This window comes from Nannobrachium achirus (assembly GCF_963921795.1).
Source record: "Nannobrachium achirus genome assembly, chromosome: 21".
NCBI lineage: Eukaryota > Metazoa > Chordata > Actinopteri > Myctophiformes > Myctophidae > Nannobrachium > Nannobrachium achirus.
The window spans coordinates 41,014,631-41,037,112 of NC_137828.1; the positions used below are offsets into that span (position 1 = coordinate 41,014,631).

The 22,482-nt window shown below is 42.4% G+C and overlaps 1 protein-coding gene across 5 annotated transcripts in view; it reads right to left on the reverse strand.

The window, feature by feature from the left end:
• The window catches only part of myom1b (myomesin 1b), a 66,697-nt gene that overhangs the window by 10,942 nt on the left and 33,273 nt on the right, over positions 1–22,482 (reverse strand). For 3 of the 5 annotated variants that reach the window (XM_080752198.1, XM_080752199.1, XM_080752200.1), the window contains 13 exons: positions 17,544–17,685; positions 16,400–16,599; positions 15,819–15,872; positions 14,304–14,428; positions 13,534–13,717; positions 12,141–12,315; positions 10,850–10,971; positions 7,291–7,764; positions 4,028–4,224; positions 3,236–3,362; positions 2,434–2,618; positions 1,175–1,289; positions 178–334 (listed from right to left, as the gene is read on the reverse strand). In XM_080752198.1, the coding sequence (XP_080608324.1) occupies positions 178–334; positions 1,175–1,289; positions 2,434–2,618; positions 3,236–3,362; positions 4,028–4,224; positions 7,291–7,764; positions 10,850–10,971; positions 12,141–12,315; positions 13,534–13,717; positions 14,304–14,428; positions 15,819–15,872; positions 16,400–16,599; positions 17,544–17,685 (2,257 nt within the window). The remainder of the gene's footprint in view (positions 1–177; positions 335–1,174; positions 1,290–2,433; positions 2,619–3,235; positions 3,363–4,027; positions 4,225–7,290; positions 7,765–10,849; positions 10,972–12,140; positions 12,316–13,533; positions 13,718–14,303; positions 14,429–15,818; positions 15,873–16,399; positions 16,600–17,543; positions 17,686–22,482) is intronic. The other 2 variants (XM_080752202.1, XM_080752201.1) reach the window with 2 other exon arrangements.

Genomic DNA, 22,482 nt, shown 5'->3' on the forward strand with positions numbered 1-22,482 from the left:
ACTTTGTAAATTAACCTACTTGATCATACTACAGCGTCAGTTTTTTGCTATTTTAGAAATTGAATCCTGAAAAGTAACAGTTTTGGACATCTGAGGTTTACATCCAACAGAGACGATACAATGTTCAATGCTGATTGAAGAGTCTCCATGAATACTAATAAGCAGTAACAAACTCACTTGTTTCCCTTGGTTGTGGCAGTGACTCTGGTTGACTCTGTGATGTCCACATAATCTTTAGACCACACAAACGCAGAGTCTGGGGTGATCTCACCGCACTCAAAGTTCAGAGATACCACACCATCATCATCGACTTCCACAACGATCTCCTTGGTGCCTGAAATTAAATGCCAATAAAGTGATGTTCACTCTAGAAATAAAGTCACTGACAAAGTTGCAAATACATACTGTTGGCTACGTACGTACATCACCATATATTTAATAATAACTAAATAGAATGTTGCTGTATATTATTACATCTATTCCTGAAATTAGTACCAGCACTGCTACCACAATACTACTACTACTTCTACTACTAGGCCCTACTATTATTAGTACTACTACTACTACTGCTACTACTACTACTACTAGTACTGCTCCTCCCACAGCCTGGTCCTTCTCCTCTTAGTCTCCTAAAATATATATATATATTTTTTTTTTAATGTTTTTTATCCCACGATTTTTCTCACCCGGTGACTACCTAACCTGTAGTCCTGGTTTCCGCTCTTCCCCTGCCGCGCCAGGGGACATTGGGGAGCACCCGGCTGGCTAGGGGGAGGTAGTATAGAAACCAGGACTACTGCATGTTTTTGTGTGAGGGCCTATGCCCAAGGAGACACGGGGAGAACATGCAAACTCACCAACCCCACCTAGGGTGTAGCATCAGCACCTCCACCTAGGGTGTGGGTGCTGATGCTAAAATGTGTTTTATCGCTTCTTAGAACTTGATAACTGATAACTATATTATTCCTGTTTCCATAGGATTTTAAATTTGAATGTTTTATTTACCGGTAATTGTATTTATATATATTTATCCTCCAATTGCTGTTCAGCACTTTGTAACTCCTGTTTTAAAAAGTGCTATACAAATAAAGTAATTATTATTATTATTATTATTACTACTACTACTGATAGTAACAGTGACTTTCACATATTTTCTGAGCCTATCTCTTCATACCTGGTTTTGTCTGGGCCAGGACTGCCTCTGTGGTCTCAGAGGTCTTTCCCACACCAGCCTTATTCTGTGCACGCACACGGAGCACATACGACACTCCCTCTTTCAGATTCTTAACCTGTGAATGAAAGATAACATCGTTTAGATCAGTGGTTCTCAAAGTGGGTTCAGGTGACCCCCAGGAGTCCTTGAGGGAGTTCCAGGGGGTCCCCACCCAGGTTCAATTTGTACACTCTAAAAGGATTGTCACTGAGGATTTGACAGTGCAGATTAGGGTCCCAGTCTCAGAGATAGAAATCATATCAAATGGGGGACTGTGGCCTATTGAATAAAAAACGGCGGGTCCTTGTAATGAAAAAGGTTGGGTGCCACTTTAGATGTAGACTAAAATCTTCTAAAATCTTCATACATTAAAAAGGAATACAAATATTTTTCTAAAGAATTTGATTAAAGATGCTGTGCCATGATTTATTTCCTCCCTAAAACATGATTATCAGGTATTATGATTATACTAGGAGTAGGAGTTTTTCCAAATGAGTGTACAGAAAGAGTTAAAATTAGGTTTTTATGTGGCCACACCCACCAGTTAATTAAGTATGCCTGGTTGTTCAGGTGAGTGGTGACCCCTGCTGAAGTTAGACACACCCACAGTGTTGGGTGTATGGTAACAGGGGAGGGGATGATTATATGATGTCATTTAATCAATGTTTTTGGATCGGCACTTTTGACCCACAAGGTGTCAGCCTCCAGGAAGAAAGCGCATTGAGCTCACAACTTGCTTAGAAAAACGCTATAAAAATGCCATCCATTATTACTGCATCATAATGATAATTTTTGGGGCATGACATAACCCATTTAAGAAGTAGTGATAATTTCAGATCTACAAGCTCACAACTGGTTGCTACGCGTTGGGTTGTGTCCCGAGGAAACACATTTCTCTTTTGGGTCTGGATCTCAAAGGTTTAGGAACCCTTGCTGTGTGGAGGACATGGAGGTGTGTGGAGGTACAAGGATTCACTGCGGGCCCCCCATGAATGTTCTTCATAAGGGGAGGGGGTTTAACTAATTTAGACTGGGAACATTACAAATGTTCGCTTAAAAAATGTAAAAGATAGCAGATCTACAAGCTTGCAGCGCGGCACCTGAGCTTGTATATCTGATATTTTTCAATAGCTAAAGTATAAAATAATTAAGGCCCCTCCACCTTGGGCCTTAGTATCCCAGTCACACTCCCCCCCCCTTGTGACGCCCCTGACAGTGACCTTCAGGAAGCTGTTCTCGGTAGCCTTCTCGTTGACTCCTCTCCAGGCCTCGAACGGTGCCTCCGCCTCCTTGATGTCAACGTAGAAGCCGTTGACGGGGTCGCGGCCCTGGTACACGGGGGGTTTAAACAGCAACACCAGGGAGTCTCCGCGCACCTCCCTGATCTGCAGATCATGAGGAGGTCCTGTGTGTTCCAATCAGCGACAGAGGGCAGAACGCATGGTGTTGAGATTAACACTGCACTAAACATTGCAGATCATTCATATCTGTTCTCGAGTGGAAACCTTGTATACTGTCCAAAACCACTCGTTTTGTATTTATCATTTTAAAAGTGATTTAAAACAGTGAAAAAAGCTGCTATTTTCACTAGTTTTGTGCGACAGTCTTGTATGATGAAGCAGGGCCTTACTTTACGAAAAAAACATACAAATTTGAAACTGGCAAGATACAAGGTTTCTTCCCGACAGTGACCATATACTGTATGTGTATATTATCGTCTCTGTCGGGTGGAAACATCATATGTCCAAAACTTCAAATTCAAAAACGGAAAGAATTGCAGATCTACAATCTGCTACTTTTGGTGCTTTTTGCGATGCTGTAGTATGATCACGTAAGGCATTAATATAGCACATAATATACAGTATATTATATACTGCATATACATATATTATACTGTATACTGTACAGTATATAATTCAGAAACAGAGGATGAGTGATGACATGCCAGCGCGTGTGTGTGTGCGCCTATGGTATACTGTATAATTATAATTAACAAAGACAACAGCTACTGGCAGTACCCACCAGGCACAGCGATGGTCCACTCCTCACAGATGAAGGTGTCACTGGGCATAGACGGGATGCCCACACCTGCCATGTTGGCGGCTCTCACTTGGAACTGATACTTTCTGTTCTCCTTCAGGTCAGACACCTGGCCGGACGGAAAGACGCAGGACATCAAAACAATAAAGTATATTTGTATTCATATACAGACATAGGCGGACAGCATAGCTTACTCTGCCTTGCTAGCAAGGCATCTGACTCTTGAATTGGAAAAAATACTTGTGTCCCTTCCTTTGGTAGATCTTAGAGGGCATTCTTAAATTAGGGGAGATTAGATACACACTGAGGGGATCTACTGGTAAGTTTAGTGTGGCAGCCTTTTCTTTCCTATACTGTATGTTGATCAGTTGTCTATGCTGACTTAATGCTTGAATTCCAGATATTGCATTGTAAACTTGGTAACATGTTACAGTGCTGTGATGAAACTAAGTACGGTATGTGTCCTTTTGTTGCTCTGGTTGTCCTAAGTAATTTCCCCTTTTGACTTGTCTGTCTTAATCTGCGATATACACGTCTGTCTATATTGTCCTGTTTGAAAAGTTAATGAAAAAATAGTATATTTTTATTTTCTTTGACTTCCAATCTCTGAATGGATCAGCGTGACGCTGACATACCGTACATCAGAGGATAGATTGGAACTGTGGTTCTAAAAGTGGGGTCCCCCGGACCCCACACAAATCTTGTATGGGTGTCCCTGGCACAAAGTATCTCCAGCCAAATACACATGTATTTGGGTGTGAATGTGTGACTCACTCTGTAGGCTCTGTCGCTGACAGACTTGATGTTGGCCTCGTGCCACTTCCCTGGCACCCCGTCGATGACCTCGCGGTAATCCACAAAGTACCCGGTGATGTCGGCGCCGCCGATGAACGCCGGCTGCTTCCACGCCAGCACCATGGAGTCCCTCACGCACTCCAGCACACTGATGCCGTAGGGAGGTGTGGGTGATGCTGGGGTATAGTGGAGTGGACTCACATTAACACCACCATGATACAATTATGACATTATCAGTATGAACGTAATGGGAGACGGAAGCTTTAATCATAGTTCTATTACTATAATAATGCATTTCATAAGTAGGGCTGTATATTATGGACTATGTCAAATCGAGCTAGAACACCCAGAAATGCATCCTTTAAAACCAGAAAAATACAAAATGTATTCATTTGTGTATGTATTTCTTTCTTTCACAATAACAATATTGATATATTATGTCCTGTAACTTTACTTAATTTGATATGCTGTACTGATGAGCTTCAGTGTTCCATTAACTTTCTCATTTCACTGCAAGAACTAGCCACGACACTTTTCTCTTGCATACAGTATTTCTCATATGAATTTACATAATTCATAGGCAATACTTGTTGTAATCTGACTATTATCAAACCACATGACTGAACTGTTTCGTAAACGGTTGGCCTTTTTATTCCACTCTAATTTGCACTGTAAAGCAGCACTATGTAACTATTTTCTTATGAATAAAATGTAATATTGTCCAATCTGTATGGTAGAGTAAGTTAATACAATAAAACATATACAATTGGGGTGGTTGTATTTACTCTCCGTGCTCTTATATTGAGACATTTAGATTGTGTCAAAGGTCAAGGATCTGACACAAATATTGACATGAAGATCAAGATTCAATTTATCCCCTAAGCAAGCAGGTTGCAGGTCAAGCCTCGATCAGAGTCTGCGGTGAAGAGCTATCCACCGCAAATTTTAGGTGGAAAGCTTTCCACCTCAAGTCAGAAAATAAGTGGAGGCCATCATAGTCCGTCACGGTGGAGTCCTATTCACCGTGACTGACTGGTCTAGATCGACCAATCAGTGAACGGGGTGAAGAGCCTATCTGTCAGATAGTAAAAACAGAGAGATGTGTCGGGACTCGCGGTGGAAAGCTCTTCACCACGAGGAATGACGTAACGCTGTAGTTTCATGACTCAAAAAGACTACACCGCGGTGAATAGCCTTCCACCGCGGAGCCGACTCTGATCGAGGCTTTAGCCTCGCATAGCCAGGCTTACTCATCTGCAAAGACAAAAGCGTGGGCGGGATATGAGGCAGAGAGTTCTAGGAGGTGGGGCTGAATTTTCACGGAAGTTGTCTTTTTTTCACAGTACGGTGTTCCTGCAAACATATTCCCCGCTGGAAAAAATACAGTATGTTGTGCGTCTCCCGCTCCGTCGGTTACAATCTATTTTTGTTTGTTTCGTTGGGGAATGTAAACAGACCCGCACCACATGACGTATCTTCCCATCAACACATCACATCCACTACTAGAACAAAGCACAGCGCATATCTTGTCCAGGGTGGTTGCCGGTAGGCTCTATTTTTTAATGCAGGGGTCTTCAACGTTTTCAGGCCAAGGACCCCTTTGTTGAGAGAGAGATGAAGCAGGGACCCCCACAACCTTATCATAGATGCCATAGAGTTTCATTGTTTGACAGCACAATGTTAAGTGTATTTTGGATTCATGTCAATTTGTTTTCAGATATTTAACCACTTGAACCGTCAATACTTAATAAACTTGACCTTTCACTCTGTACTTAGTCTGCTCTTTTTCCCCTCTACACCAAAGCTCTTTGACAAAAATAGCCGATCTACAAGCTGTTGTGAGCTTGTAGATCTGCTGTACCTCCTGTAGTAACTCTCAGGACCCCCTAGGGGTCCCGGACCCCCTGTTGAAGACCCATGGTTTAATGGGAAACATTTCAGCAACACCCGGGAAACCAGGTTCAGAAGCGGGAAGTTACATAGTGCAGCTTAATGCCTATATTATAATGACTGAAGTAATGATAATAATTACAAGTAATAAAGTTTTCTGACTGGTGCAAAGTGATCTCTGGGGACTGGACGGACGGTATGATTTGGAGGGAGAGTTCTTTCAGCAGGACGGATTGCGTTACATGCTGATAATAAATTTGCCTGTCGAGTGCGAACAGAACAGAGTCACGTGACGCTGATATTCGCCCCTATTTAGGGAATGGGGCGTGGCCAGAAGTTCAGCGAGGAAGGGAGGGGCTGGATAAAGCAGCCTGCATCACCAAAAGGGTTCAGGTCACACGTCCTCAGTTCATGATGTGGTTGGATGACCCACTTTTCAAGGGCAGGGTTGTGATTGGCTGGCTCATGCCGTGGTCATAGCTCTATGTGTGTATTAATGTGCTCTGATTGGTCAAAGTGGTCGTGGGCTCTATGAAGGAGCCAGCCTTAAGTTAAGGGATAGTTGATTGATTGATTGAATACTTTATTAACAGTTTGCAAATAGTACAGATGTACGATTTGACAATGATTGTTAAAAGGATGACAGGAAAAGCCCTAAGGGCTTGTTTCCATTGTGGTCCTGGGTATTCAATTCATCAAGACAGTTAATACCAAGTCTTCAACAGTGAGGTTGTGCGAGAAATGCATCCCCCTGGTGTGTGTGTGACAGTGCTGTGATGGTGGCCAGCAATATTATCTAAACTGGATGTGACTGTTACTGTAAGTTAATCTTAAAAGGTGATTTACAGTGACTTACCTTTGAAAAACAGGCCTAGTACCAGTACTTAATTATGTTACATTTTAGGCAGTGGATATTAAGCTGTCGGACGATACTGGTGAAGCAAACATTATAAGATGGTGGCTGCTCTCCCCAGATCTTTATCCTCATTCTTGCATGCCTACACACAACAATACCAACTAATCAATTCTATAAACCCCAAGACTAAACGTAACTAAATCATATTAGACCCATCTAACTGCAATGTGTGATCGCCCCAGGGACCAGGACAATCAATTGGTGTGTCATTTACAAAGGGTCCAATGGTGGCTGAATATCCACTACCTATATTTTATTCAACTTCCCTGTGAACGTGAAAAGTCGGGCTTCCCAAATTGGCACAGTATTATCTAGACAAGACACTGCTCTTTAGAAGAAATAAACATAACAGGGGAAAAGTACTACTTCAATTACATTTGAAGTAGTATTTATTTTCTCATATTGGGGGGGTTGGCGTCTGGACACTAGTGCTCACCTTCTGAGTCTCTCCCGGACCTCTCCTTCCCCCGTTTAGCAGAACCGTCTACAGGCAACTTACGTGCTTGTGCGTGCTGATCCTTAACCTGGGCTAAGGGTACTTTGTCCCTGTCAGTGCGGTTGTTAAGCGGGTCAGAAATAGAGCCTGACATGGAGTCTGTGACCGAGTCGTTCGCCACCACCACCAGGTCGGGGGCGAAGGTCACACTGCCTCTCTTGGCCCCCTTGCCTTTACCCTCCGCTGTGGTCACAGGCTGTGAGAGGCCTGGACCCCCAGAAGCCCCGGCTGCCCCTGCCCATGTCACAGTGTCAGTTTGAGCTTTATAGGGCTTGTCGGGCATAGTGTCAGGGGAGGGGTACTGGACGGTCGCATGCGTGCCCGTCCAGCAGTGCTGGGGCCTGTGCTCGGTTAGTCCACCCACGTAAACCCCCGGCCCCATCTCCGGCAACACACCGTGAAGAATACCGCCCCCTATAGGAGTTTTATAGCAGAGGAAGAAAAAGCAAAAAGAGGGCTATTTTAGACAGGCAGTTGGATCCCGTTCGCCAACAAGACAGCTTCATTTGTCAATCAACACACCATTCAAGAGCTACATTAGGAAAGAGAACAAGCAGAAGAAGAGAGAAAATATTATCCTTCATAGCAACATATCGTTGGTGTCGGGCAGAGGCCTCATATCTCTTTCAACTTTGTATGTTCTTTCATAGATTAAAGTCCTTCTTCATGAAAATAGCCGATTTGAAAATAGGCAATCAGCAAGCTCACAACGCCTCGCGTCCTGCGAGGCGTTGTGAGCTTGCAGATTGTCTATTTTCAAAAGTCGTTTAAAAAATCCATAATAACAAAGGACACATGAGGTTTCCGCCCAACAGTGACGATAGCAAAATACAATACAATGTCTTCATCTGATGACGTGAGGACATGAAGACAGGATGACAGACAAGTGACATCTATGGGACGATGTCGCTTGGCACCATCCATAGACTACACCACGGCAGCCATTCTTTCTCTTACATTATGCTCTGTGGATTTACTACAATTTATGAGATAGGGTTTCCCACCCGCTTTCAGTATAACGTAAGAGCAAAAAATGGCCGTGGTGTAACTATGGACAATTAGGGTTTATGAACAAAGGCATGGGCATATGAAGCAGGAAAGTCCGTTAGTGTGTGTGCATGTGTGTGTGCTGCTAACTGTAAGAATCATGGATTTCATTACATCAGGTGATTAAACTGAAAATATTAACCTATTACAGATTATATGTTTATTATGTTATAGCCAAAAAAGATGCTTAAGATTTACCATAGCAGCATTTGCTAAAAAACTAAATGAAATCTGTTACTATTTTGTGTGTTCTTTGTGTTCTGCGCATACTTACATTTCTTATGACGTTGTCACTAAGAGTGTTTCACTCTTACATTTCTTATGACATTGTCACTACGAGTGTTTCACTCAAGGGAAAAGGGAACATGCTGCTCAGCGCAAAGCAGTCCAGAGAAAGTGATTCTCAAGCCTGATTTATACGTGTTGTTGAGTGAAGAAAATTGCCAATCTACAAACAATCTACAATGCACCCCATTGTGAGTTTGTAGATTGGCATGCGACTAGTAGCCTATAAGTTAAGCATTAGCTGTTTTAGTCACAATGCAGGGAGACAAAATGGAGCAACTGGAATGGAGGGATCAGTTGGAATTAGGGGTGTAACGATACATTTTAATAGCGATTCGATACATATCACGATACATGGTTGACGATACGATACATGGACGATATTGGTTCATTCATGGTGATACGATACGATTCGATTCAATGATTTAAAACCGATATAGTAACTATTTAGCAAAGACATTAAATCTGTGTAAAAGGTGTGGATAGTGCAGGTTTTTAAGGGAAACATGTATTATTATGGATATAAAGAAGTAAACAGTGATTATCTGCCAAATACAAGGACATTGTATATTGACAAACCTGCACCTTGACATGAACCCAGAGATTACACACATTTATCGATAGACCAGTGTAGCTATATGGAATGGAAAAGTAATTAAACCCCTCCTTTTATTGTTTTCTTCTTAAAAATGCTAAATATAATGCACAAGTAGGTAGTATAGATACAATCGATTCTTTGCACTGCCGATTCAATACGATACAAAATAAAACGATACGGTTCGATTTTAGCTGTTTTCATTTCGGTATACTTCGATTTTTTAAGTTAAAAGCGATATTTCGATACAGTTACTATATCGTTACACCCCTAGTTGGAATGCAGACGTAAGAGGAGAGCATGCAGGCAGAGACATAACAGTAGCATTGCTTTGTTTCATGCACTATCTATCTATGTATATTATCAGCGTCTGGAGGAATACTAATTATACATTATGTATAAATAATACAAAAATGCATAAATGCTTCTATATAAAGTTCTAATAGTTTTGTCTGTCTGTGAGTCTGTCATAGTGCCAATGCCTGATGCATTGTCCATATATGGCCATGCCTGACATCACAGTAGCCCCTAATAACCAGGCCAATGCGTCCCCAAACGTGAACAAGCTGATCGGCCCTTTTCTTTGCAAATTTGAGTTGTTTAATTCAAATCCAGTTCTGTGAACGAAGGTTTCAACAGAGCAATACTACTAAGTTAGTGTTCCCAGACGAGAGGTGAAAAACTGAAAACAAACAATGCAAATCAGAGGCACTATAGGGGCGATTGGTGTAAGACTATCTGTGATACCTTTAACAGCAGGTGAGGGTTGCCGACACATCTCGTGTCCAGGATGGGAGAGGGGAATGGGGGTGTGGGCGGTGCACGTGACAGGTGAACCAACGCAAGGTGGGTTTGGTTGGTTTGCAACAACCACTGAGTTGGATCGTACCGACCCAAATTAGAGGAAGCATACAAGTCCTGACCCTGGTCCCACCTCGGGTTGTGCAAGGAGGAGGGGGATAGAGGTGGTGGCAGCGAGGGTGGGTGGGGTGGGTGGGGCACATGACAGGTGCACTATAACGTGACTAGGTAAGCGGAGCGGAAAACCATGTAAAAAGAGAACATGTAAAAGTGTAGATGGAACACAGACTTGAAGACATACTGTATCTCAATGGACAGGAAAAGACATTCTGGCAGCCTACAGTACACATAAAGCATACTCTATATTATGGATTATGCAGTGCTAATTCTGAATCCAAATAGTACTAATTATGACCACTTTCATTAAACTATGAATGGTAAGAAATATTGTTCCAGATCTGTATAGGCATAAATATAGGTTTATAGCCTTCTTCCAGTGCATGAAAGTCTGGATTCAACTATAAAAAAGTTAATTACCGTAAATTAAATAATAATTATTCTATTTTGAATTAATAGGATTATTATGTATTTAAACACTTACAAGAGTGTATTTGGAGTACGTGTTCTGGTCAACAACACACTTGGACAGAGGTAATTTTTTAGTGCAGCTGAAAGTGTATTTTGGGGTCTCATTATCTCTGCATATCTGATCCTATCACCCCTTACCCTCTTGTAACGAAGAAGCAGTCCAGACCTTTTCACTTTACTCACCGATAGCAGCCTTGACCTCAACAGGCTCAGACTCTGGGGAATAACCGCTGATACCAGCGGCATTCAGCGCTCTCACTTTGAACACATAGGTCGCTCCCGTTGTCAGACCATGACAAATAAACCTGAACACATTGGAACGCAAGAGAGAGAGAGAGAGAGAGAGAGAGAGAGAGAGAGAGAGAGAGAGAGAGAGAGAGAGAGAGAGAGAGAGAGAGAGAGAGAGAGAGATTAACCACGTGCTCAATGGAGATAAAAGTTGAGATACATTAAAACCTCTGTTATTTTGGAGTGCTCTTCCACATATTGGAACACAAGTTGGCACATTGTGACCAGTGATCAGTTTTTACCTGAAATGTACGGGTCTATGGGTACTGTTTGAGCGGTGCTAGTCACTCCAATACGTGACTCAATTTTGAATGGAGAATAGAGAGGTCTGCAATCTTCTGATATTTGGTCAAGCTTCACTTGACATCACAATCTATACTATAATTTTGCGAATGTCTGAGTGAGTGAGTGAGTGAGTGTCTGTCTGTCTGTCTGTCTCAGCGTTTCTCCTCAGTGGCTGGAGCAATTGATCTGAAATCGCATCACAATTAGCATATGAACACACCTGACATAACTGTGAAGCCTGTTTGTCACTTTCACAAATCGTATGCTGTATAATAGCATTTTTATGGTGTATCTATATCTATTTAGCCTACAGTACCTTTTGTGACCACACATGTTAAGGGAGGGGCGCTGTTGTTCAGGCCATGCACAATCACACACAAACCCACACACACACACACACACACTGCACATCATTTTGGAGCTCATATCTTTGAACGGGTAAGGGCTAGTATATATAATACCAGTAAGGGTGATGGGCTTAATATCGATGGCATAAAAGGGATTCTATTGTATGGGCATTCCCAGATATGGGCTTAATATTGATGGGCATAAAAGGGATTCTATTAGTGTGGTTTCCCTAACAGGGCATCATCTGGGAATCATGTAGAGGTCAGCTCCATATATGGAGATCTAGGTGATGATCCAGTCGTCTCCATATATGGATATCCAGGGTTTGATCTTTGATGAGGTGGTGTCACAACAATGTGATGTCACAATGTCAACAACGTGATGTCACAACAGGTCAGCAGCTATAGACATTGAGGCATTACTCATGGACAAGACGCGGACAAGATGTGCCGGTTTTCATAGTTAGCTGCGACCTATGGTCGCAATAAATAGGTAAGGCGTAATTCTTCAGGAACAGTATTTCCTAGCACTGCTACAATGTCTATCCATTTACCTGGTGGTCTTAACAGGTTTGTTGTTGCAGGGCTCCCAGACGTTGCTGCCCACAATGCTGCACTCAATGTAGTATCCAACCAGCTCCTGTGCATTCTGGGACTTCTCCCAAGAAACCACCACTGATGTGTCTGTGTTTCTGGTTGGAACCACACGGCCCGGGGCAGATGGGATATCTGTGGACAGGACGAGGACGGTGTGCAAAGCAATTTACAATTTAGGCATTTGCCAGACGCTCTTAATCCAGAGGCATTTACATTAAGTAAGGAAAAGGTAATACTTCGAATGCATAGAATAGCATAGTAATCTAGGATCATCAGGTAAACCAAGAGCCTATCATCAGTCTAAATAGTGTAATATCAAAACACAAATAATCTGTATATTGAAACTATACACACTATAGCAGTGTTTCTCAAATGGGGGTACGTGTACCCCTAGGGGTACGCGGAGGTACTACAGGGGGTACTCGAAAATGCCCACCCAAAAAGAAGTAAAAATCATGTTTATATTATTCATAGTTAAATAATTAAAAACCATTGAATTAGGAGGGGAAAAACACTGCTATGTTTAGTGAAGACACATGGAGAAACTTGGTGAGCCTGATAGTTGCCACCCCAAATTACTGTACATAGTACCAGGCACCTGGGATGTGCTTGAATGTTTTAAAGTTATTGACATGAAAACTGGACTGAAATGTTTTGGCCACAGTGTTGAAAATAAATCTGCTCAGTGCTCAGGAGGCACCGTTTTAAACTCTTTCACTCCATTTCTTATTTGTGATTTTATATTCTTGAAATGGGGAGTTATAGCTTCATATAGGCATACCACTATTTATTGGCTAAATTGCAATTTTATGAGAAAAATGTTGTTGTCGGGTAAAGGGGGTACTTGGATTCAGAGATCAGGGAAAAGGGGTACTCAAGCCAAAACAGATTGAGAAACACTGCACTATAGCATGTCAGGTCTACAAATTAATCTGGCATCTGTCTACATAACATATTATCTAAATTACATTTTAGCCAAACCTGCAAGGTTGTCAAGGCTATATAGGGCAAGTGCTATGGGCTAAGGTGGAGTCTGAAGAGGTGAGTCTGAAGAGGTGAGTTTCAGACTCAATACACAAGTTAAAGCAAGGACATTTGCAGCAACGTAAAAGAAGCAAACAAATAAAGCAGAAAAGAAAGAAACACAAAAAACAACAACAAAGAAAAGAAAAGTACAGTTCAGACAAGAGTCACATTTCACATTTAGACAGTGCCCCCAGTGTGCGTGAGTCTTTGAACTCTAACGGGGAGTTCAAAGCCAGAGAGAACCGCGTGGAACGTGCCTCGGAGCAACAGGTGGTTAATCGTTTACATCTTAACAAAATGATGCAAATGATGTCTCCTCCTCACCAAGTTTGTCACCGACAGTGGTGGGCTCGGTGGGGGCCGAGGGCTCCCCGACACCGGCAGAGTTACAGCAGCGCACCCGGAAACTGTAGGACTTGCCCTCTGCGAGGTCGAACAGAGCGAAGCGAGGGGATTTAACCGGCAGCTCTGTGTTCACTCTCTGCCAGGAGTCTGTGCCAGCGACACACTGAAAGGCACAGGATTGAAGAATAAACCATCAAATACAGTCACACGAATATTTGTTTTGATCAGGTCCACACTGTAGGTTATTCCTACAAGCCTTTGTTGCATACATCGATGACATCGATGTATGAGACCCGGGTACTCAGAAAGGGGACCCGGGTACTCAGGAAGGGCAAAGCTATTGTTAGGGATAGGATGCACCCGCTCTACAGTCACTACGACCTTTTACCATCAGGACGACGGTACACAGTACCTCCGTTGCAGGCTAGGGCTTCGAGGACATTTGTCCCCACAAGTAAAGGGCTACTGAACAAGCAGGCCCCATCTCAGTTCTGGTCATAAAATGTGATATGTGATGCCTCTCGAATTATGACTGTTGCCTATTCTCGTTTTGTATCATGTTGTCAGAGAACTGTGGTATCTGTCTATGTATTGTGTTTGTGTATTATGTGTTGTGATTTTTGCGTCCTGATGGCTGCTTGGTGCAGAAAGAATTACCGCAAGGAGAAAATAAAGCATCCATCCATCCATCTATCCACCCATCTATCCATCTATTCATCTATCCATCTATCTATCTTGGCATATTTTACCTTTTCCACGTAGTACATGATGCCCTCGTTGCCTTTCTCACCCGGTGGCTTCCAGCTCAGCACCACGTAGTTTTTGGTGGCCTCTGTCACCTGCAGATCATGTGGCTTGCTAGGAACCACGCCCTCTAACAGGGACAAGAGAGACGCATCAAGAGTTAGGTCCCTTCATTTTTGAGCGGTGCTCCTGGAAGGAGCTAAGCTCCAACATCTGGCTTTGTCCGCTTTGTCCAAAGTCTGTTGTGCGCCCAGGGTCACATTGGCCAAGCTTCGCAGGGCGCAAAGCTTGGCCTAAATCTTTGCACAAAAAGCCCAAAGTCTGTTGTGCGCCCAGGGTCACATTGGCCAAGCTTCACGGGACACTTGAAAACTCATAAATAGCACCGCTCACTTCACACTAGGTGTGTTTTTTTGCTTTAATAGAGACAAAGATGGAATTAGAAAGGTGCAATTCAGGGAAATCCACTGGGAAATGAATTCTGTCTTACTATTTATTTAGACAGGGATCTCCATCTATGGGCATAAAAGGGATTGTATGTATGATGTCAGATGTGATATACGTCATAGGATTTTCACATAACGAATAACTCACAGCATATCTAATATACAGTACATGGATCTCTATACTGGTATATGCGTACCAGGAGTCTCCATATATGGGTAACTGGTATTATATATTGTGATGTCAAGTGAAGCATGAACAAAAGCTTCACTATTCTGTTGTGCAAAGAGTAACAAAAAGCAGGACCTAGAACAATAGTGTGTTGCCTATAGCAACCACATTAACTAGAAAAGGTCCTCAGGATTGAGCATAAACCATAGCACATGGCTTTATAATAGGCCATTGTGAAAAAATTGCCATTTCTGCCTCAGCCTTTCACAGCAATCAGACGCTGCATTCGCTGCGTTCATGGTTTGAGGCATTTTGTTCAAATTAGTTTAACAAAAATCAGCCTGCTGGTGGCGCTATAACAGGCCGATCTGAAAATGTCAGGGCAGAGATTCTTCTCTTGCCTCCAGGGAGTGTGCGTGCACAGCTTCTTTTTTAAGATTCTTCTGTCTTTATTGATAGATTACAGTAGTCTGACAGGAAATGGAGAGAGAGGAGAGTGACACGCAGCAAAGGTTGTCAGGATCGGGGTTCCAACCCGCGACGCCCTGGGTGCCCGGACCGCTACGCAAGCCGCCCGGGCCGAGTGCACAGTTTCACTGTGATTGGGCCAACGGTGTCGGAAATTAGCTGCTCACAGACAGACGGACGGACACATAAAAACACAGACACACAAGACACACGGACACAGACACACAGACAGGGTGCAAAACATAGTCTCAACCATGCCTTCGGTAGCCTTTCTCCAGCCCCTGAATCGCTAGCCACACCCATTAAAAAATAAGTTCAGGCGATTCAGGTGAAGCAAAATGAAAATTCAGGCTGATAGTCAGGTTATGCCTTCGGCATGGTAGAGACAAATATCACAGAAAGTATGCAAAAGTCTTGAATCCCTTTGGGGTTCCTACCTGCAGGCTCCTCCTCTGTGACAATGATCTGACCAGTCCAAGGAGCAGACGTACCTTAAGGGCAAGACACGGCGTCAGAAGATGCCTAATAAATTATTATAAATCGTGATAAAAACATGAAAGCTTGAGACATTTACTTACCTAAAATAATCAAATAATTATACCTAAAATAATCAAATGATTACAATAGATAATGGGGTCACTTAAAATCCATCAATCATTTTTAACCTTTACTTAATCAGATTTAATGCTTTGGGATTGAGAATCAAATGTTCAGGGGCCACAGCCAAGTGAGCGTCATCCAAACAAAAATGACTTGGAGTCAACCAACATGCAGAAACAACCTGGATATTGGGCAGTGTGGGTGGCTCAATACATCATCTCTGTCGGGTGGAAACCTGTCCAAAACGGTTATTTTCAGGATTCAAAAACAGTAGTAGCTCAAAAGCTTGTCGATCTGCTTTTTGTGTGACACTAGTACTGTAGTATGATGAAGTATGGCGTTAATTTACCCAAAAAATTAGAATATGGAGGTTTCTGCCCGACAGCAACAACATAAAGACAAGGCCTGCCACCGGTACCTCTCATGCGGGCCTTGTCAGCAGGGTCCATGGCAGCCACTGGCTCAGAGGCCCTGGAGGGGCGGCTCATGCCGCTCTTGTTGACAGCACGCACACGGAACATGTACGAACGTCCTTCCACCAAGCCCGTCACCGGGAAACGGGCATACTTGATCGGGGTGTCATTGCACTGGATCCAGTGGTTGGTGCCAACCTCACATCTGAGACACAATGAGGGAAAAAGATTGCACACGGTCAGCAGTGTATAACGTTATGTTCCTACATTCTCAGTCAAGTGGATTAAAGTAGAGCAGGCAAAGGATTCTGTCCCGTTGTATTAGCCTTGGATTTTCCCTATTGTCTGAGTATAATATTTGGGGCATAGGCTACTGTATGTTTCAGGCATTTTAGTGAGAGAGTCAGGTACATCAGTGCCCCAACACTAAAGCTTTGTTCACACCAAAAATGAAGCAAAAATGTAACGACTCAACTACAGTCGAAGCGTGGTTTCTTGTCAATAATTGGGCATATCCAAGGTTATGTCACTCATGTCTCAGCCTGTTTGGGCCGTGACAAAACAGGCCGCTTGAACAGAACTGCATTTTTCTAAAATGTAAAATAGCAGCTGTAGATAAGATATGAGTCTATATTTAGTTTCTACATGAACAGGTATACGGTAAAAATCTATTTGCAGTTGTGGACTTCATCAGTTCTCACCCTGATGAAGACCTTAACTGGTCAAAACATGTTGGTATTCTTTATAGAATAAAATTCGTTTAAACTTTTCTTCCTCTTCTCAACATTTTTGGAGTGAATCTCCTCTTCCTCTACATTCCTACTTATCCGAGAAGCACCTTCAATACACTTAGCATTTTTATCTCCTGTGCGAAACCGGTTGGCCTCTGTGTTTTTTCTACACATATACTTTGATTAATATTTTAATGACTTTGGGGAAAAGGTAAACAAACCTGAAACAAATTAAGCCATCAATGGGATTGACGGCGGTATGGTCCTTTAACTCTTTGACCAACATGCTATCCCATTCCTCAACTCATTGAGGGCTCTCATAATTTCTCAAAGGATCGGTGGGGGGAGAGAGGGGGGGGGACTATTATGGTAGTGTTAGAAACCAGAGTAGAGGCAGTGAAATTCAGTAGTGACCGACCTGTCCACAAAGTAGCCCAGGATGGGGTTGCCGCGGTCAATCGCTGGCTGCTTCCAGCTCACAATGATGTAGTCCTTATTGCCCTCCAGACAGCGCACATCCAGAGGGGCGCCGGGGGCCCCTTCCACCTCAGCCTCAGAATCTGATGGATACAGTAGCAAGTGCATCAGTTTTGTTTTGACTTTATCTGTTGTTATGTCTTTGTTGAGGGCTTTAACAGCTTCAGGGGGGAAATTCTCTTCCTGATTGTTGAGCTCTGCATACTAGGCATACTATTTATTAACACTAAGTACTTAATGTGCACATAAGAATTAAATTTGACTTTAAGACTCTTCAACCCCATGAGAACTATTTTGTGCTGTATCAGACTATTAATCCCCCATCTGGTTTTATCAAATTATGTTTGCTATGCTATACAATGTACAGGTAGTGTGATTTTCTATATTTACCGTATACTGTAAACCCTAATTTCAAACAAGATGACTACAATGACCCCTGTATGAAAAAAATACCATTTGAATCAACGTAAAGCCAAATTCACGGCGTCCACGATTAAACTATATGGAATCTATGAAAAGGTTGTGGAGGTCCCTGCTTAATCTCTCTCTCAACTAAGGGGTCCTTGGCCTGAAAACGTTGAAGACCCCCCCTGGTGTAGTGAGAGTGGGTGTTTGGGCTTGGCCCTTCCTGAACTGGGGATGAGGCTCAAAGGGCTGGATGCTAGGAATGTCCCTGGAATGTCCCTGGTCTTAAACACAAGCCCAGAGCAAAGAGAGAGTGGCGGCAGGGACAGAATTAGCTGCAGCCCAGCCTCTGAGTGAAAGGGGATAAGAGAGGAGACTCTTAAAGAGAAATGGTTGTGTGGCTAATGGCTATGGGAAAAGCAAGGCCTCTGTAAATTGTAAATGTAAATTGACTCTGTAGACTGTAGACTATGGTGTGTTTACATTTGTTCCGAGACTACTTACTTAAAGGGGAAGACCACCCATTTTCAATATTGAACTATGTCATTAATATACCTTAGAGGAGTTGTGTGGAAATAAAAAAAAAAGTTCCCCCGCCTAGAACTGGAGGATTGATTTTGGAATTTGTATTGTAAAATAAAACTTGATGACATCACACATTGTACTTTACAATACAAACCCCCAAATCAATCCTCCAGTTCTAGGCAACACAGAAGCGGGAGAACTTTTTTTTTATTTCCACACAACTCCTCTAAGGTATATTAATGACATAATTCAATATTGAAAATGGGTGGTCTTCCACTTTAAAGGAGTACTGTAGTTCGACACAAAACATAACACCTTTTCTAATTACATAATGATTATTATGAAGCCTTGAATTCTTGGAGATTTTTAGTTTTTTGTCGCATTCCTGAGCCAATAATTTGATGAGCGGGTCATCGGTCAATAGGAGACTCAGTAGGAGACTCTTTGAGTCTTTATGTCTCCATCTGTCATCAAATTATTGGCTTAGGAATGTGACAAAAACAAACATAATCTCCATGTATTCAAGGCTTCATGGGATGTGTAACTGATAGAAAGTCGTTTTTGGGGTGAACTAGTTTAAAGCACATCTAATTTCTCAAAGTTTTAAAGTATTTAAAGTAAGTTGATTCTGATTCTGAACCCCAGCAAAACAGGTAATACAGTATCTGGCTTAAAGTCCTGTTCGCAATTTGGTGTTAGGGGAGTTTCTCACCTGAACTGAGTCAGTGGGTCCCTAGACATGATAAATCACAGAGGTGCTCGTCCGCCATAGTGCCACGAATGGCGCAATGGCCATATCAAATATGGCTGCCATCGGCTATGATGAAAATCCAACTTTTCTGTTTTTGGGTGTATATGCACATGTAATATCTCTATTTGGACTAATTGTGGTGTGGGGAATTCATTTCTGATATTGTTTTGACCATTTTGGGTGATTTGGACCTCAAAAGGTCATGGTCAAGGTCATTTTGCTATTCCGAAGACCGTGGGCCATAACGTGGCCATTGTTAGGAGTAAAAACAGGTGCAGTAGGTCTAAATCAACTAATGCTGACATGTATAATTCATTTCTGACATTGTTTTGACCATTAAGGACCATCTTGTCTTTGAAATATCAAGGTCAATGCCATTTTTCAAAAACGATTTTGTTCATTACTTGCACTTTTATAGTATTTTTTGTAAGTTTGTTACTATTTTATAGTAAGTTTGTTTTGTTTATAACAAAAGACATACTAGTGAGAAATACAACAAGTAAACATCCACATTTAACTTTAAAGGGGGGTTTAAAATGGGTGTTTAAATGAGCAAATAAGACTATTTACGAATAAAAGTGACAAATAAAATTACACAACAAAATCAAACACCAAATTAAATATCAATTTCCCTCAAAGTGCACCATATTGTGATTGTGTGCATACAAGTTAGTATGAGGTGTTTTTACAGGATGGATTTGTCATTGCTCCATGGCAAAATATGATGCACAGAACTCCATCAGTGTCGAGTGTCTTGCTTCAGACATGGCAGGAGTGTACTAAAGTCAAAGTGCTCCTTCCATCCATCAGAGCTTGACATTTACTTTTTGAGGCAGTTGTCCTTTGGACAAGTATATTTCCCATTCACTTGTCCGGGGACAAAAGTCACTTGTCCGGATAAAAATGTCATACATTGAAATAATAACAAAAGGACGGCTAATGACCCCCCTTGCTCCCTCCACTCCATAGTATGGGCACTTGTCCCGGAAAACAGGACAAGCCTTTATGTGATTCCCTGTTCCATTGGTTCTAGTCTTTCCTCAAGTTACTTGGCTGTTGCAAGCAGGTGGCAAGAAATGCGCTAGAAAGGTGCCTTGTTGGTCTCAGCAGTTGTACTTCTCTGCTACCAATACTGTGTTCTGTCAAGGTCTTTGCCTCTCCAAAGTTTGTTAGATATTGTACTCGGTCAGAAGCCATAACTACATGTTTAATCCTCACCTGGCCCATGCAGTCATCTCCTGTCTCCAAGGCATATGTGCCTTGATCACTGTCTTGGCTAGTGGTGCTCCAAGATGAGACTGCTTGATGCAGTGGAAGTGAGTCTCACCAGTGCCATACTGCTGCCAGATCTCCTTCATCCCCAGTGCTTGGAAATATGGGGTGTAGTATAGCAGTAATGTGAAGGAGACAACAACTCTCTGCGGTCTGCTCATAGTTCCGACATCCCATTATTCTGACCATTAGGTTAGTGAAGGTTAGGGATAGGCTTAGTTATAATGGAGGCTGTACATGCACCAGGTGACAGCCTCCTCAATCCTATTCAAGATGTCTGCGATCTCTTCTCCACTAGCGACATCATCAACAGAGACAACAGAGCTGATAATGGTAAATGGACTGCATTTACAGTATATAGCGCTCTTCTCCAAAGCGCTGTACAATGTATTTCACATTCGCCCATTAACACACATTCACACATACATTCTCACCATGAAACCATGCAAGGTGCTCATCGGGAGCAGTTAGGGGTTCAGTGTCTTTCTTAAAGGGGAAGACCACCCATTTTCAATATTGAACTATGTCATTAATATACCTTAGAGGAGTTTGTGTGGAAATAAAAAAAAGTTCCCCCTATTCTGTGTTGCCTAGAACTGGAGGATTGATGTTGGGGTTTGTATTGCAAATTACAACTTGATGACATCACACATTGTACTTTAGCAGGATAAGCAGGAGGCAGCCGTTCTACCTACATCGCCACAAGCTTGAATGGACACCATATTCCGAACACACAGCTGGAGAGCTGTTTGTTCTCCTCAGACATCCAGAATTTGTAAAGTTGATGAGGGATGGGTGCGTCTGTCGACTCAGTTATCTCTGATGATGAGTGGCTCCCTGCAAAAGGGACTGGAGGTGAAGAGATCCCAAAGATTGAACTAGATTGAGGAGGCTGTCACCAAGCTGCTGGTACATGTGGAGTCAACTGGCCCCATTCTAACTAAACCTACCCATAACCCTAACCCAATGGAGGGAATAATGGGTCGCCAGGATTATGAGTGGACCCCAGAGAGTTGTCGTAGTGATACTTCCAAGCACTGGGGATGAAGTAGATCTGGTAGCAGTATGGCACTATGTGTGCAGCGGCACATGCTTCTACAGCATCAAGCAGTCTCTCATCTTGGAGCACCACAAGACAGTGATCAGGGGACATATTATGCCTTGGAAACTGGAGATGACTGCATGGGCCAGGTGGGGACTAAGCATGCAGCTATGGCTTCTGACCGAATACAATATCTAACAAACTTTGGAGAGGCAAAGACCTTGACAGAACAAGACACAGCATTGGTAGCAGAAAAGTACAACTGCTGAGACCAACAAGGCACCTTTCTAGTGCATGTCTTGCCACCTGCTTGCAACAGCCAAGGAACCTGAGGAAAGACTAGAACCAATGGAACATGGATGGATGCAAAACACTTCGACACTCGAGGATATGGCTGCCTTGCTGATGGATATCGGTGCATCATATTTTGCCATGGAACAATGGCAAATACATCCTGTAAAAACACATCATACTGACTTGGATGCACACAATCACAATATGGTGCACTTTGAGGGAAATTGTTATTTAATTTTGTGTGTGCTTTAGTTGTGTGATTTTATTTGTCACTTTTATTCGTAAATAGTCTTATTTGCTCATTTAAACACCCATTTTAAACCCCCCTTTAAAGTTAAATGTGGATGTTTACTTGTTGTATTTCTCACTAGTATGTATTTTGTTATAAACAAAACAAACTTACTATAAAATAGTAACAAACTTATAAAAATACTATAAAAGTGCAAGTAATGAACAAAATCGTTTTTGAACAATGGCATTGACCTTGATATTTCAAAGACAAGATGGTCCTTAATGGTCAAAACAATGTCAGAAAAGAATTATACATGTCAGCATTAGTTGATTTAGACCTACTGCACCTGTTTTTACTCC